General features: G+C 37.6%; 1 protein-coding gene across 4 annotated transcripts; it reads right to left on the bottom strand.

The window, feature by feature from the left end:
• Positions 1-229: 229 nt before the first annotated feature.
• LOC107817303 (uncharacterized) lies at positions 230-2,642 on the bottom strand. Of its 4 annotated transcripts, none has more exons than XR_012693963.1 (4): positions 1,792-2,635; positions 1,437-1,563; positions 1,296-1,314; positions 230-512 (listed from the first exon to the last, which is right to left on the bottom strand). XR_012693963.1 is itself a non-coding variant. In XM_016643105.2 (4 exons), exons 1-4 carry the CDS (start codon positions 2,528-2,530, stop codon positions 475-477), a joined length of 537 nt encoding a protein of 178 aa, XP_016498591.1. In that variant the 5' UTR covers positions 2,531-2,642; the 3' UTR covers positions 230-474. The 4 variants fall into 4 exon arrangements, 2 of the variants coding, with proteins under 2 accessions (XP_016498591.1, XP_016498590.1); XM_016643105.2 differs by having other exon boundaries at positions 2,178-2,642; XR_001655143.2 differs by having other exon boundaries at positions 302-1,314.
• Between the last annotated feature and the right edge of the window lie 13,170 nt (positions 2,643-15,812).

Here is a 15,812-nt window from a genome sequence, read left to right as displayed (position 1 = left end):
TTAGGATCTTCTTATGTTAAAATCGCATCGGATAGTACATGTAATAGTTTGGCTAGCCTGGGAAACCTTTGTGCTCTAAAAAGCACTAATTTCTCTTGTAATTTTGCTGATGGCTCTACTATATTTTATAAACTCCCGTTCAATCGTGTTGTTTCTTAGGTCGATAATTGAGTAAACTTTTCCCCATCACTTCCGTATTCTTTGTAATTCAGGTAAAAATAAAACTTAGTGTGGGTGAACAAAAATTATTAGTTGTATTCTCGTAATTCCCGAGCCCATCATGACTTTTGTATCACAAGTGTTTGGTATATGAAGTATTTTTCAGGGCTGTTTTTTCTTTTTTTCACGAGTAGGATTTTGAAAGAATACGAAGAAAAAGGGATCACGAAGTTGGAACTTTTCAGGACCTATTTTGTCATTTAAGCATTAGCTATTGTCAGTTTCAAACTTTCATGACGGCTCACTCCTCCTTTCCTATCTTCCTTCAAAGTGCCACCGAGCCTCCAGCCATCCTGGCAATAAAGTGATTATAGAGAAGCTGTACAGAGCCATTTTGCATTTATGCGTGATTTGGGAAAGAGTCACACTTTAAAAATATAATAAGTTATTCTAATATAATTATAATGGTAATTTTACGGTTCGAAATTAATTATAACCTATAAGTCAAACAAAAATAATTTCATCGTTGCTGCAATGTTTTCATCAACTCCAGTGCTTCCTTCGACAGAGTGACTACTAGAAGGTCCATATTACCTGTTCACCATGTTTGAAAAGGCTCATGCGTAGGACCTACCATCATCATAAAAATAGGCCATAGACACCAACGTCCAGCCTGTCTCCCATTTTGTTGCTTTTATTACTGTCCGATTCCCTTAATCAATTTCCATTAGATTTTTCTGTTATGGTTCTTTTTCGTATTTGTATCTTAGCTTTTTTCTCGATGTACTCTAACTCACATACAATAGGGATAACGTCTACTAGACTGTTTGACCAAATTTTTTCAATCCAAAACTACTTTTTTTAAAATTCAGATGTTTGGCGAAGTTTTTGAAAGAAAAATTTTTTGATGAGAAACACAAATAATTTTAAAAAAAGCAGAAAAAAGTAGCTTTTGTAATTTTTAGATTTATAATTTTACCGTTTTAGCCTATTATTTTCATTTTTATCAAAAGATTTTTCTGGAGTTTATTTCATGATCCTTTTATTTGTCCAGTAAGTTCCAAATCACTTTGAATTTAACATCCTTCTTACATCTCCCCTCCATAGATTCCAAGTCAAGGTAAAAGTTACCAAACCTGAATATGAAACCCAAACCTGAAACAGACACCAAAGAAAAAACATTAACAAATTCAACTAGCAAATAAATAAAAAAGTTTTTAAAAATAAAAAGATAATGGAAAATATACGAAGAAAAAAAATTAAAAAATCAATATTACCTTGGACGAAAGATGATGAACAGATGCTAAAGCACGACGAACGCCGGAACGCAGATACGGCGAACGAACGGGAAACGCCAAAGCATAATGGAACGATGAACGCCGAACACGACGGGAAATACAAAAGCTGCGAATGAACACAAAAAACGAAACAAGTCACGCAACTCCACTAAACACCAAAAAAGCCCACACAAATTTCTCAACCATATCCAATGCCTTATGATGTTTTAGTTAAAATTTAATCAAATTTAATTTCCTGGTTATTTTTATGGAATTTAAAAGTCCAAATTGTCCTTCAATTGCATCAGTTACTGCAAATTCATATGTACAAGGGAGAATTCTACTACTTCCGTACTGTATCAAAATTGCCATAGCTTTCGTTTCGTCGGAGTAGTAAAAACAGCAGCTGGAATCTGACACCATCGCCGGAGAACTCTCAGGAGATGAGCTTCAGATAATATATGAAAATCACCAACCTGTAACCACGGAAACGGAAACTTTTCCATAGGTTATACTTTGGACATTCTGGAAAGCCGGCTAGGACGCGGTTGAAAGTCACCTCGACGTCTCTGATGATGCGAAGAAGGCCTAATAAGAGCTGCCAGAGCTCGTTTTACTAAATCACCTTCAACAGACCAGATTCGCACCAGTGAGTTCGTCATCGCCGATCGCCGAGCATTCAATCGGCTAGGTGAATACGAAATCGAAGGAGTATTTCTCATATTCTTATGCATACTACACCTGAACGAACCAGGATGCGTCGTCGGAGAGCACAAGCACGTCCTTTTCGGAATCAGCTTCCGAACCACCTGATCACGCTGAGACACTGCCACGGAACGGCGAGGAGAGCTAGATCTATCTATGGAGAACTTAACGCTAGGCGTAGAATTCATCGGCGCCAGCGCGTGGAGATTCACGCGCGTCGGAGAAGCCGATCGGTTGAAACAACCTGACGATTGAGACGAATAAAAGCTAGAGGTCCTGTACGAAGCGAACGACGTCGCATCAGTTGCCGCCATGGTGTTGCAGAACCGGCCGGTAGGTGAGATTGACCTCTCAAACGCCGATCTCAGCCTTCTAGAGGAATTCGCCATTGTAATTGGAGAGCTATACAAACAACTTATGAATGTATTGATTTTTTTTTCTTTTTAAAAGTGCCCTAAGGCTTTTCAGTTGGGCAAACTTAGCGAGTCTCGAAGCGTAAATTTATAGCAGGGAGAAGAGGATGGGCGAATTGTAGATAAGTGGAAGGTTTAAGGTTTAGTTAGGAAAACGAATTTTAAGTCTCGTTAAAGTAACCATGGTAAAGAGTTAACCCGGGGGTGGAGGTTGAATATGAGATTTTCAATGGACAGCGACCGGTAGAGCAAAATGATAATAATTGGAGCCGTTTTGGCGGACTGCTTATGTAGTTGCAGAGGATAAGGCACAATACCACCAGGTACATAAATTTTTTATTTTTTTTAACACCTCCCAATTTCGGCCACATTTGTTGTCTGAATCTTGATTATTCAGATCTCAAACATTAAGTTTATTTATTTTTAAAGTCTGAAACTTAATTATTCAAATCTTAATCATTAAGTCTGTTTATTTTTTTTACTTCACAACTCCTTAATAGGTCAAAATAGATTTGTATGATTAAGATAGAGACTTAATTTTATTAAGAAGCTATCATCCATATTCATTATTAATTATCGTCACTGCCTACCATTATCAATTATCACCATGTCACCGCCACCATCATTCTCAATCATAGCCGCCACCATAATCGACTACCACCACCTACCATCTGCACCACTCCCATCACCATCATTCTCAAACACAAACATACTAATCCACATCAACTACCACAACTAATCATCACATCACTATCAACAACCATAACCAGCACTGCACATCATTCTTAACTACCACCACTTACCATTGCCTCCTCAATCACAATTATTACCACCACCGGTCATTACTAACCATCACCACTCACCATCAACTTCCTCAATCATAATCGTTACCACTACTAACCACCACTAGCTACTACCCTGAACCATAACCATCAACCAACCTACCACCAATCACGCCTCTAGTGGGCATTCACAAGCATCGATGTTAGCCATCACCAACAGAAACTACCATATTTTAAAAAAATTATATATTTTATTGATGAAACATTAGAATATTAGATTAATTAGTACTCCCGCAGTTTCAATTTAGATGATATACTTTCTTTTTTAGTCTGTTCCAAAATAAATGATACATTTATAATTGTGAAAATAATTCAACTTTAAACTTTTTATTTTACTCATTTACCATTAATGAGAAGCTTTTATAACTACAAAAATGACATGGCCCCACAAAGCGTTTACCCCTTAAGCTTTTAAGACCACAAATTTCAAAAAAAAACTTTTTTTTTATTAAACTTCGTGCTGAGTCAAACTACCTCATCTAATTTGAAACGGATGAAGTATTTTATTTGAATTTTATGTTTATTAATTTTCAAATAAAGATAAATTTTATATATTCAGATGTTAAAAATCAAACAGCCTTAATCATTTAGTATTCAGACCTTTATACACATCTTAATATTCAAATGTGTATTCAAATTCAGACGTCTTAATCTTAAAAAAAAACAAATGAGGCCTTAGAGGGTTCTATAATGTTTCCATACTTTCCCCCAGCAGGACTCGAACCCAAGACCTAACGATCGTGGGTTGAGGTGCTTTTACCAACTGAGCAAGCCTCACTTGTCAGGTACATAGAGTTCACCAATAACAAACTCAGTGTAAGTGTAATCTCGTAAGTGAGGTATGAAAAAGATAGTATTTCTGCAGATTTTGTTGTTACCTTGTGAAGTAAAAAGGTTATTTTTAGTAGACTCTCGACTCAAAAAAAGCATAAACTCAGCAATAATGAAAAAAAAAATACATTAGTAAAGAAATCATGGGAAAAGAAAAAGTAACAACGGCAAGATATTAAGAAAATCGAAACAAAAGAAATACTCCCTCCGGTTTACTTTAAGTAATTTTTTGTCTTTTTTTGTGGTTCGCAATATTTAATTTTTTTAGATATCAAAAAAGAATTAACTTTCCAGAATTGCCTTTGGACTAAAGAGTCTAGGAGTAGTTTGTTATATTTTCAATAAATAAATTAATATAATTAATTTTATTATTAATTAATGCTAAAAAGTAAATTTCTTAATATGTATAAAAATTATTTAAAGTGAACCGAAAAGAATAATATGTAATAATAGAAATATAAAAATAAAAATATACGAGAATAATACTATAATTGCTTAACTGAAAAGAGTGACAACCGCAAGATAATGGAAAAGAAGGTACATAGATTAGAGCTGAACGATAATAATCCTCACCCGTTGATCTTAAACTTGAGTTATTTTAATAGACTCTCTTGGGATAAGAACTAATTTACCTTTATATTGCCCCTTTCAAATAAAATCTAAAATAGTTAACATTTTCATCAGAATTAAAAAATTTAATGCTAGCCGCGGCAATTTTCCCCCTTTTATCTGCGGTAATGTGAGAAAGCTCACACAAATAAAGTTATTCCAATTTTAATTTATACTTTTTAAAAAAAAAAATTGATGATAACATTAATTGAGCTTGCTTAAATGATTAATAGTTGAACCAACTTGGTTAAGACTTAGGTATAATTGTTATAGTTGTTATTTATTTCACTTTGTTAGAATCCCTTTTTCTTGTCATTGCTTAACGATGAAAAATTTTATGCAGCTAACCGAAGAAGAAATGTTACCCTCATTAAGTTTTTCCTTAGCAACAAAAAATTATCCCCTAAAAGTTTAATTATTGGCCGGTGGTCTAATAATTTCATAGAATATCTTATTGTGTTAGAGCTTTGTATTGGTCAAAATTTGACCGTCACGATCGAATCGATCAACGTCCCGTCTAAGAGACCGGTCAATGAAGATAACATAGTCCACTCTGCTCCCTTTTCCCGACATCCGTCGAGTCGGAAGGAGCAGCGCCTAAAGGGACGACCAAGAAATATTGGAGGCAGGCGAGCGTCGGACCAAGCAAAGAGCAAGGGTACTTTGACTATATATAGCAAGGAAAAATCTTTGATTGGGGGGGGGGAGGGGGGGATCCCTCCTTTCTCTCTCCGAAACTCTCTTCTAACATTCTTGATAGGAAAGAAGCAATCTATAGAGGAATATGTAAATCAATCTCCCCATCGATCGATGGGAGACACAATATAGAATTTCAATAAGATCATTTACATCTCTTTTATCTTATACACGATCTATGTTATTAGCTCTTTGATCTGGGATTAATTATGTCTGACTAAGATTTACCCCTTCATCTCCTTTGATTGATTTGTTTAAAAAGGTTTCGATATCTTTTGAGTCAAACAATTTGGCGCCGTCTGTGGGGATTTCTTAGTGAAATTTCCTAGTCTCTCCCAGATCAAAGGCAAGAAATACGATCACCCACCAAAAGTAGCGCGAAGGAAAAACCCAATCCACGCAAGTCAAAGGCGCAGTGCGGTAGGGGGAGGAAAGCCAGCAAAATTACCAAACTCAGAAATCTTTGCCCCATCAACCATCGATATGCCAAACAAGACGAAAAACGTTACCAACCTGTTCTCCTCCATCGGACAACCGGACGGGGGCAAGGAAAGTATCACTCTAACTCACCTTCTGCTCTCTGCTCAAGTAGGGACACAAAGGCCGCGCAGGCGAACGAATAAAGAAACACCTCAGTGAAAAGGACGAAAAACCACTGCAAAACAACTGTGATACTCCCAAGCCAGAAGGCGAGAGACAGACAAGGAAACTACAATATGTGCATAGAACGAACCTAAGCGAAACAACAACGTTTCACATTCTCCAACGCAGCATCCTCCGTTGCGAGCAATGTCAAATGATTTGGGACTCTCCCAGAAGATATCCTGCTCTCAAAAAATTGGGACTAACGACGGGTTAGTATTTCGATAAGTTCGAAATAACACCATTTAAGGCCAAGGGCCTTCGCCAAAAAGAGAAGAGTTCGACCTCGATCGAATGACGACGGGTTACTATTTCGATAAGTTTGAAATAACACCCTTTTAAGGCCAAGGGCCTTCGCCAAAAGAGAAGAGTTCGACCTCGATCGAACGACGGTGGAGGAAGATTCAATTTGAGCCAACAATCGCCCATTTTTTTACCTCCAGTGTTGCGACCCGATCTCCTAGAACCGATGCCTCTTGATCAATCTCGCTGATGCGCTCCTCGAGCCTTGCCTCCATGAGGGTAGACATCGCTCTTTCCGACTCCTGTTTGGACAGGAAGATGCGGATAGTGTTATCCAAGGTCGCTGCCCTCGCCGAATCCGCAGACCAAGCACTCTCGATGCTCTCCAACCAAGCGACCTTGCTCTCCAGCGCGGTCAATTTCCCAATCCATTCCATGCCCATCGCCTCGACCTTGATCAAGTTCTGATCTATCTCCGACTGCATTGACCTCAATCTCTCCTACAGATGCTCACATTCTGCGGCGGCTCCCTTACCCAACTCGAGCTCCTCGTCCTTCATTCGAAGCGGCTCCTCAAGCACACTCCTGCTACGGATAGCTTGCATCAACTCCTGGTCCCTTTTCTCCAACTCCTCACCAAGAGCCCGATCACCCGGGTTTACCCTCAGCCGCTCATGCATCTCGCGGCACTTGTTGTGATAGCGACGATATTTCTCCAACATCTTCAAGAAAATCTTGGCCCGAATGTTGGCCCTGCGAATGCTTTCCACTTCCATCATATACGTCTGAAAAAATGTGAAGACGGATCAGAATCGTATCATCAAGAAAGGCGAGGGAAAAGCGAAAGTAAGCATAACATACCCTTAAGCCCATAGCGGCCACCTCATCTATCAAATCAACATCAGGAATGGACCGAAGGGCTGCATTCTCGGCAACAGAACATAACATGCTAAACTGCGACACCATATCCTCCGTGTCCTCCAAGAGATATCCGAAGGGATCTCAAGAATACGAGCCGAGCCTCTCGCACGAACCACCGAGTGAGTAAGGCCCTCCTCAAACATCCTGACATCATCACGGTCGAGGTCCGATTCGGATTCGTAATCGTTGACCACCACGCCTTTCCCTCTTTCGGCAGTCGAAGAGGAAGCACGACCAACTGTAGAGGATGAGGGAACGTGATAACTAGGGATTTTGATACATTTTATACTCCTTCATGCTTAAATTTTGATTAGAAATGTGTACAAAATAGTCCCAAATGCTCACAAGTTGTGCTTGATTGCAGGATTGATCAACAAGGTGACAAAATGTCAAAGATCATGTCAAAAAAAGAGTGAAACTTGCACAAGTATCAAGACAAGACAAAGCTTAGGCAAAATAGGGCCAGTGCAGCCGCACATCATTCTGTGCGGCTCGCACAAATGAGGTTCAGAGAGGCTGCTATTCAGGCAAAAGGCAATGCGGCCGCACGAGGTTTTGTGCGGTCCGCACTGGTATCAATGCGGCCGCACTCGATTTAGTACGGTCTGCAAAGCCAAGGTTCAGAGAGTAGCCAGTTCCAAGTTTGAAGCCCAATGCGGTCCGTGCTCCATTTCATGCGGACCGCACTAGAAGCCATCGCGGCCGCACTAGATTCTGTGCGGTCCACATTGCCCGAGTTCAGAGAGCCATTAATTCAAGTTCAGAGCCCTAGTACGGCTGCACGTGATTTTGTGCGGTCCGCACTAACCCCACAAGGGTATTTTTGTCCAGATTTTTTAGCTTAGTATAAATAGCTTCTTTTCCCATTTTTAGGTCATCAGATAGTTTGGACTGAAGGCTGCGCTTGTGACTTCGATAATTTTAGCTATTTTGAGTAATTTTAGCTTCATTTCAATATTGAATCTTCAAGTTTAATTTAGCAATTAATTAATATGAGTTTTTCTTCATCTATTTCTTTATTTTCTTCTCTAATTATGAGTAGCTAGACCCATAAGCTAGGGTTGTGGCTCAACCCTAGTGTGGGTAATTGATGGATCTTGTGTTTTAGGGCTTGATTGACCATGGGTGTTTGATATTTGGATTACTTTCATGTTTAATTGCTGAATTAGTGGTTGCAAACACTAGATTATGTTTAGTTGATTTTGGCTCTTCTTGAGAAAGAGAGCCTAAGTCTCTGAAATTGGTCCAACAAGGAATTGAGGCGTACTCAAGAGATTGATAGCCCCAATTATAGGGTTAAACCTAGACATAGTAATACCCGACTTGAACCTTGATTGCTTGTGCAAATTTGCATACCCAATTGGTCTTGAGAAAGTCAACTAGGGCAAAATCACTCGAACTATCGAGAGGTGTAGAGTGAGTAGAATTGTGCAATGGTTATATCATACTCCCCAAATGTGACAATCATGCCTTAGACTCAAGTATCCGTCAATTGACCACCTAGGCAAAAGTCACTATCCTAGTGCCTTTTATCCATTTGAACAACTCGCAATAGTTTAATCTTAGCTTATTTTAGTTCAATTGATCATTGTAGTTCTATACAATTAGAAGTAAATCATAACCCAAAATGTTTAGAAGTGCAATTAAGAGCAAATACACATTTTCACTTTAGATAGACACCCGACTCCAACTTCTAGCTCCCTGTGAAAATCGATCCCGACCTTAATCGGGTAAAAGCCATTTTGACCTCTCTCGCTACTCAATAGTAGTGCAGGGTTAGCCACGATCAGTATGTCCGAAATTATAATGGCGGCCCCAGAAGTATGATCTTCCGCCGCGACAGGCTGCTGACCACTAACAATGGTGGGATCTCCGATTGAGCCGAGGCAACGACTGGTTACATCCCTACGGGGGGAGCCACAACAACCCCCTCTCCAGATCTAGTCGTAGGAGAGTCATCTAAATGAATCACTGTTGGGGGCAGAGTTTCAAACTCCACTCGCCGTCTCTTCGATGGATCCTCCTCTTCCCCAGTGGACGAAGATTCACCCGTCGGGCGAGTGATGCGGGCCGGGACTTCGGCCTGAGAAGTAGCCCTCGTAGGAGTAACCAAGGCCGCAGACTCAACTGAAGCAACCTTCGACGAAGGTCGAGCGATGGGTATCGTGATAGGGTGAGTAGATGAGGTCGGCTGACGAAAAGCTAACGGAGGAGCCCTTGCTCTTCGCACTCTCCCTAACATAGACAAACAGCACATAAAAGCCAAATAAAAAAGCTAGGAAGAATAGCAAATAGAAACGTCATCTCACCTGTAAGAGGCCTGCGTCCGAACCTTTCATAAAAGGTCGACCACGTAAGAACCCCCACTGTATGGGGAAGGATGGCACTCACCCATTCACGAATACCTTCGACAGGCGGGGGGGGGGGGCAATCTATCAGCTACAAAAACACGATAAAGTTTAGTACCATAACAGAAAATGGTTGGGCATCTCACCGACTAAAAATACAAATTTACGCGCAAAGTTCTACTTCTCAGGGAATACCGTTGGGTCCGCCACAATGTGCTCAGCCGCACGTAAAAATAGTTCTCGTAGAAATGATTGTTAGTCCTATCGTCCATCTTCACCGCTAGACTCCTCGACCACCGAGGACGCATGTGAATCATCGTACCGCGAATAAGTTGAGGGGCGAAGATGTTGAACATATAGCCCAAAGTGACCTCACGACCGGCGAGTTCCGCGAACTTAAGTAGCATAAGGAATAACTTGTACAGATACGGTGAAAGTTAGGCGGGTCATACCTCGTAAAAACGGCAGAAATCCACCACCAACAAAGGAAGAGGAAATGTATACCCAATAAGAAAGGGGTAGGCATAGAATGCGCAGTACCCGGGCGGTCGAAATGAACTATGTCGTTCCCAACCTCCGGCCGCATATCGACGTAATTGGGGATTCCCCACCTTTCATTCAACTCTGCAATGTTCCTTTCTCTCATAATGGAGTGGACAGGTTCCGGTTCCACCCCGGCGCGAGTACTGAAGTCGTTCAACTCTCTCCAAGGGCGAGGCAGGATCTCAACCTCCGACGGGACCTCCTCATCTTCCACCGCATCTACCTCTCCGGTGGCCTAAGCAGCACTTTCCAGTGCCAGAACTGTGGCAGGAAGATCGGTGCGAGAAGAATCACCAGTCATTTTAATCAGAAGATACGCCAAAGAGACAACAAAAAGAAAGGGTGAGAATTTTCAATTAATAAAAGGGCAAACAAAAATTGGAGTGTCAGGAAGAAAATATATCTGCAGAATTCTTTCGAGTAAAAGGCAAAGAAGTGTGTCAATCGAATGATAAGTTCTTTCTATTTATAAGAGACATAGATATCCTTAGCACGAAACCCAAGAGTCCCCAAACGAATCTGATAGGGCACGAAATGTTTCAGTTCCCCAGGAACGTGTGTCATAATGGCGGTACCACAAAATGACGCTTTGATGCCAAACGACCTTTCGGTTCCGCAACCACCACAACGGTCCATGGGTATCGAAAGAACGCCATCACCCCGCTTAAAAACCCAAGAAATGTATCTAAGGAATGAGAAGTCAGAAGTCAGATTTTGCTCGACTTCGTAGCGATCATGATCCGTCTGCCGATCCCGACAAAGAACGACCCCGACAAACGGAGGGACTAACTGTATTGGTCAAAATCTGACCGTCACGACTGAACCGATCAACGTCCCATCTAAGAGACCAGACAATGAAAGATAACATAGTCCACTCTATACCCTTTTCCCAACATCCGTCGAGTTGGAAGGAGCAACGCCTAAAGGGATGACCAAGAAACATTGGAGGCAGGCGAGCGTCGGACCAAGCAAACAGCAAGGGTGCCTTGACTATATATAGCAAGGAAAAATCTTTGATTGGGGGGAGGGCTCCCTCCTTTCTCTCTCCGAAACTTTCTTCTAACATTCTTGATAGGAAAGAAGCAATCTATAGAGGAATATGTAAATCTATCTCCCCATCGATCGATGGGAGACACAATATAGAATTTCAATAAGATCATTTACATCTCTTTTATCTTATACACGATCTATGCTATTAGCTCTTTGATCTGGGATTAATTATGTCTAACTAAGATTTACCCCTTCATCTTTTTTGATTGATTTGTTCCAAAAGGTTTCGATATCTTTTGAGTCAAACAAGCTTGACGCTCCAAATTTTACGGTATGATGTATTAATGGCTTGAATTATTTTTTGAAAGCGAACCAAATGTAACCAATTCAAAGTTAGTTTAAAGTTTAAATGGTTTAGAGCCCATTTGGATTAGCTGATTGTAAATAACTGATAAGCTTGAAGTGTTGAAAAGTATTTTAAGTGCTGAAACTGATTTTTTAAATAAGTATTTACCTGTTTGGATAGACGTGCTGAAAGTGATAATAAGCAGTTGATGTGTTTGGTAGAAATGTGTTGATAAGCTGTTATTTTGTTAAAATGACTAAAATACTCTTACAAACTTTACAAAAGTTAAATTAAAAAGTTTCTTCCTAAAGAAAAGAATGAACAACGAATATGGAATGAAGAGAAATTTAGAAAATTTATTTTGAAAAAAATATTTTGTGAATTAAAAAAATATTATTAAGGATAAACTAGTAAAAGTCTTGGTCAAACTAAAAATGCTTATAAGCTGAAAAGTCATAAGTTGGGGGTGACCAACTTATGACTTATGACTGATTTTAGCTTATAAGTCTTGACTTATAAACACTTTGAATATTTACCAAACGTATAAATAAGTTAAAATATACTTATAAGTCAATTTGACCAACTTATAAGCTTAGCAAAACACCCTCTTAGTTTGATTGGAAGAGTAGGATTTGATTTGATTTTCTCCTCAACCCAAGCCATTATACGCTTATATTTTATTGTTCATAAAGATATCTTTGATCTTTTAAAATGCCTTAAGTTACCCCCTTGCTTCATATGCGGGGAAACCCAACATACACATACGTCACATGCATGAAAGGGACTATGCGCCAAAAGCATAAATGAGAATTGTTTTTTAACTTAAAACTTTTCTGCCAATGAGTTATTAATAAAGAAAACAAAGAAAAAAAGAAATCCCCCCCCCCCCCGAGTTATTAGCCTATTATAAGGCAAAGAATTAAGTTTTTTCGCGCTTTTATTTTATGTAACTTAGGCAGATTGTATTTATAGAAAAAGTACGTAAGAAAAATTAACCAAGTACATTTTAACTTTTGTACGAATTTACTTGGTATTACATTTAACAATTCATTTAGTCCACAAATGACCAACCTATCACCAATATTGGCATCGACAAATTAATGATCCAGTTTTTTTTATATCTTTCTAGTGATTGCCTATTAAAATCGGATGATGTAAATTATATTTACAAAACAAATTTCAACAATACATGATCAATTTGACTATATATGAGCTACCAAACTTTTATTATTGGATGAGATCTTCTGTGTTGATGGTCCCAATAGAGTAAGGAATGGATTGGATTTGATCCATAAAAATTGGAAGATATCCATTTCTAAAGGCAATTTAGGTCAGAGACAAAGAGGATAAGATCACCAAAGCTAGGGGCGGAGGGAGGATATAAGTTACAGGTTCGATCGAATTCGATAATTTTTATTTAAATTTTGTATTTATATTAGAAAAATTATTTCGTAAATATTCATTTGTGAATCCAGTAATTATAATGAGTTATGAGTTCGCCAGAACATTTAAAATCCATAAATTTTAAATTCTGATTACCAAAGCCACGGAGCGATGAGATTGAGATTAACTCCGTGCATTCGGCGGATAGACTCTAACCTACAAATTTGGTTGCTAGTGGTTGCTTGGATAAGTCATAAGGTTATCCAAATCATGCCTAGATGATAATTTAAATTTCAAATTCACAATTTTTCCTCCCATTATTTCTATTTCATTTTTCAAAGGCTTTTACAAGAAATGTTTTTCAGAAAGTATCAATTTTAAAGCTCATGTAATTGTAATAGTTCCAAATTTAAAGAAAAAATAAAAGAAAATAAATCGAAAAGCAAAAACTTATAAGCATTGCCGCTCTCTTGATGGTTACACAGTCATAACAAGTTGCAAAGTCATTTGGTTCTCTAGTGATAAGAACAATAATGTTAATTAAATTGGTGTTGACCTTATAACCTACCCTTTGGGATATACTAGCGTTGCTTTACAAAACTCTTTAATGTATTGTTTAGTTTCATATCTTGTTTTATGGAACGTTATATTATACTTCCTTCGATCCATAATAAGTGACCAATTTACTTTTTTATTTTGGTGCAAAATAAGTGTTCATTTATATAATCAAAAAAAAATTCAATTTATTTTTACCAAATTACCCTTATATACATATCCCTAAAAAGTTTTCTTCCCTAAAAAGTTTTCTTACTCCTCACATTAAATATTTAATTAAGGGTAGTTTAGTCATACTAGATATTTTTATATAGAATTTAGTATTTTCTTAATGAACGTGTCAAAAGCAAATTAGTCACTTATTGTGGACCGGAATGAATAGTCATTTTGAATGATGTTGGTTGCTAACTTGCTCCTCTCACAAACTGTATTAGTTCCTTCCAAAACATATATACGACCTTTTGGATATGGATAATATCTCTACGTTTTCTTATTCAAGATTTCTCATTAATTCACACGATAGGTATTCATAAATTGATACGAATACCAAGTTAACATTAATTGTGAAAAAGAAAAGAAAAGTAAAATATACTTCATCCGGTCCATAATAAGTGACCATTTTACCTTCACGCCTATTAAGAAAATACGAACTTCTAGAGAAAAAAAGATATATTCATTAAAGTAACCTCAATTAATTGTTACCTTGACACATTGAAATATGTAAACAAGGCCAAATTTTGAAAAAATAAAATTAATTCTTTTTTGATTATGTAAATGGACACTTATTTTGGACCAAAATAAAAGGTAAAATGGTCGGGGCATTTGCATCTATACCCGCTTTTTGGGTCATGTTTTAACTTGTACTCGTTTTGTAAAAAAAATTGCAAGCGTACCCACTTTTCGCGTAACTTCAGCATACGGGCCTGAAGTAGCAAAAATTGCTGAACCAAATGTTCTGAAGTTTTATTCTCTATTTGCTGAAGTTTTTGTTTGTAATTGCTGAACTTAATTAAGCATTCTAGTAACTGAAGTTTTATTCTTTATTTGCTGAAGTTTTTGTTTGTAATTGCTGAACTTCAACATGTGTTTAGCTGAAGTTTTTCACGTAAACTTAGTGTTGACTGAAGTTTTTGTTTGTAATTGTTGAACTTAAGCATTCTAGTAGCTGAAATTTGTTCTCTATTTGCTGAACTTCAACATGTTTTAGCTAAAGTTTTGTTCAATATTTGCTGAACTTCAGCATGTTTTATGCTATCATGTAGTAATTGATTTTTTTTGTACAGATAATAAGTTTTCATAAGTTGAATTAGTAACTTAAAAAACTAGACAAATGATTTAGCACAACAGGTTAAAATGCATTGATAATGTACAAAGCTGAATCCAATAAGTTACTATCATCTTCTTCAAAACTTACTTTAGAAAAGTTATTTATAATTTATTTTAAAATAATCTAATAAACATATTTATGGCAATCATCCCCATGAACTGAAGTTTCATAGCAGCACCAACAACAGAAGAAAGGAGAAGAAGAAGAAGAAGAAAGAAGAAGAAAAAGAAGAAGAAGAAGAAGAAGAAGGAGGAGGAGGAGGAGGAGGAGGAGGAGAAAGGAGGTTGAAATCATTTAAAAAGTGGGTACAAGTTAGAAAAAAAAAATATAGGTTAAATGTGGGCGACCAAATAAGGCGCCCCATGCAATTTTTACAAAATAATCACTTATTCTGGACCAGAGAAAGTAGTTCTTATTCGTGAAGATCTTATTTTGGCAAAATAACTTTACATGTTCGTAGAATACATTATTTACTTATAACATATTTATAATAGATATTATTTTCGGTAAACTAGAAATTATAGTAATTGATTTGGCGACAAGAGTGAGAAGAAGACTGGAGCTTGATGCAACTATGTTAATTATTATAACATGATCAGATTAATGGGAATAGCTATGTTGTGTTAAGTTATAGTACTATTTTATTAAATTGAAAGAGATATCAAAAAGTAATAAGGTGGGGGCTATTGGTCTAACTGTGCAACTATGTTAATTATTGAAATTTTTACCTTCTACAGCAAAGGTTAATACCTTATTTATTTTAAATAAATACTATTTAAAAAAATTATATTCTATAGATACCTTTTAAGGTTTATAGCAAAATATTTAGTTTTGGTTACCTCCTAGCCCTAAGCCACTAAATACGCTAATCAATTAAACTATTTTCTCTCTCTCTCTCTCTCTCTCTCTCTCTCTCTCTCTCTACTTTGATACATCACATTCTCTTCCCCCAACCCATTAAAATTTCAAATCTCTTCCTCTG

Source organism: Nicotiana tabacum, chromosome 8, assembly GCF_000715075.1.
Source record: "Nicotiana tabacum cultivar K326 chromosome 8, ASM71507v2, whole genome shotgun sequence".
In the NCBI taxonomy this organism is placed as follows: domain Eukaryota; kingdom Viridiplantae; phylum Streptophyta; class Magnoliopsida; order Solanales; family Solanaceae; genus Nicotiana; species Nicotiana tabacum.
The sequence above is the reverse complement of the archived record's forward strand: the minus strand, read 5'-3'. Positions and strand labels throughout refer to the sequence as shown.

What these genes read in the sequence shown, in the direction of transcription:
- LOC107817303 (XM_016643104.2), bottom strand. Translation starts at nt 2,530, where the DNA reads ATGGCGAATTCCTCTAGAAGGCTGAGATCGGCGTTTGAGAGGTCAATC. An exon ending in ACGCATCCTGGTTCGTTCAG is followed by an intron (nt 1,564 to 2,177) that starts GTGTAGTATGCA and finishes GTTCATTCGCAG; the next exon opens with CTTTTGTATTTCCCGTCGTG. An exon ending in TTCATCATCTTTCGTCCAAG is followed by an intron (nt 1,315 to 1,436) that starts GTAATATTGATT and finishes TGTCTGTTTCAG; the next exon opens with GTTTGGGTTTCATATTCAGG.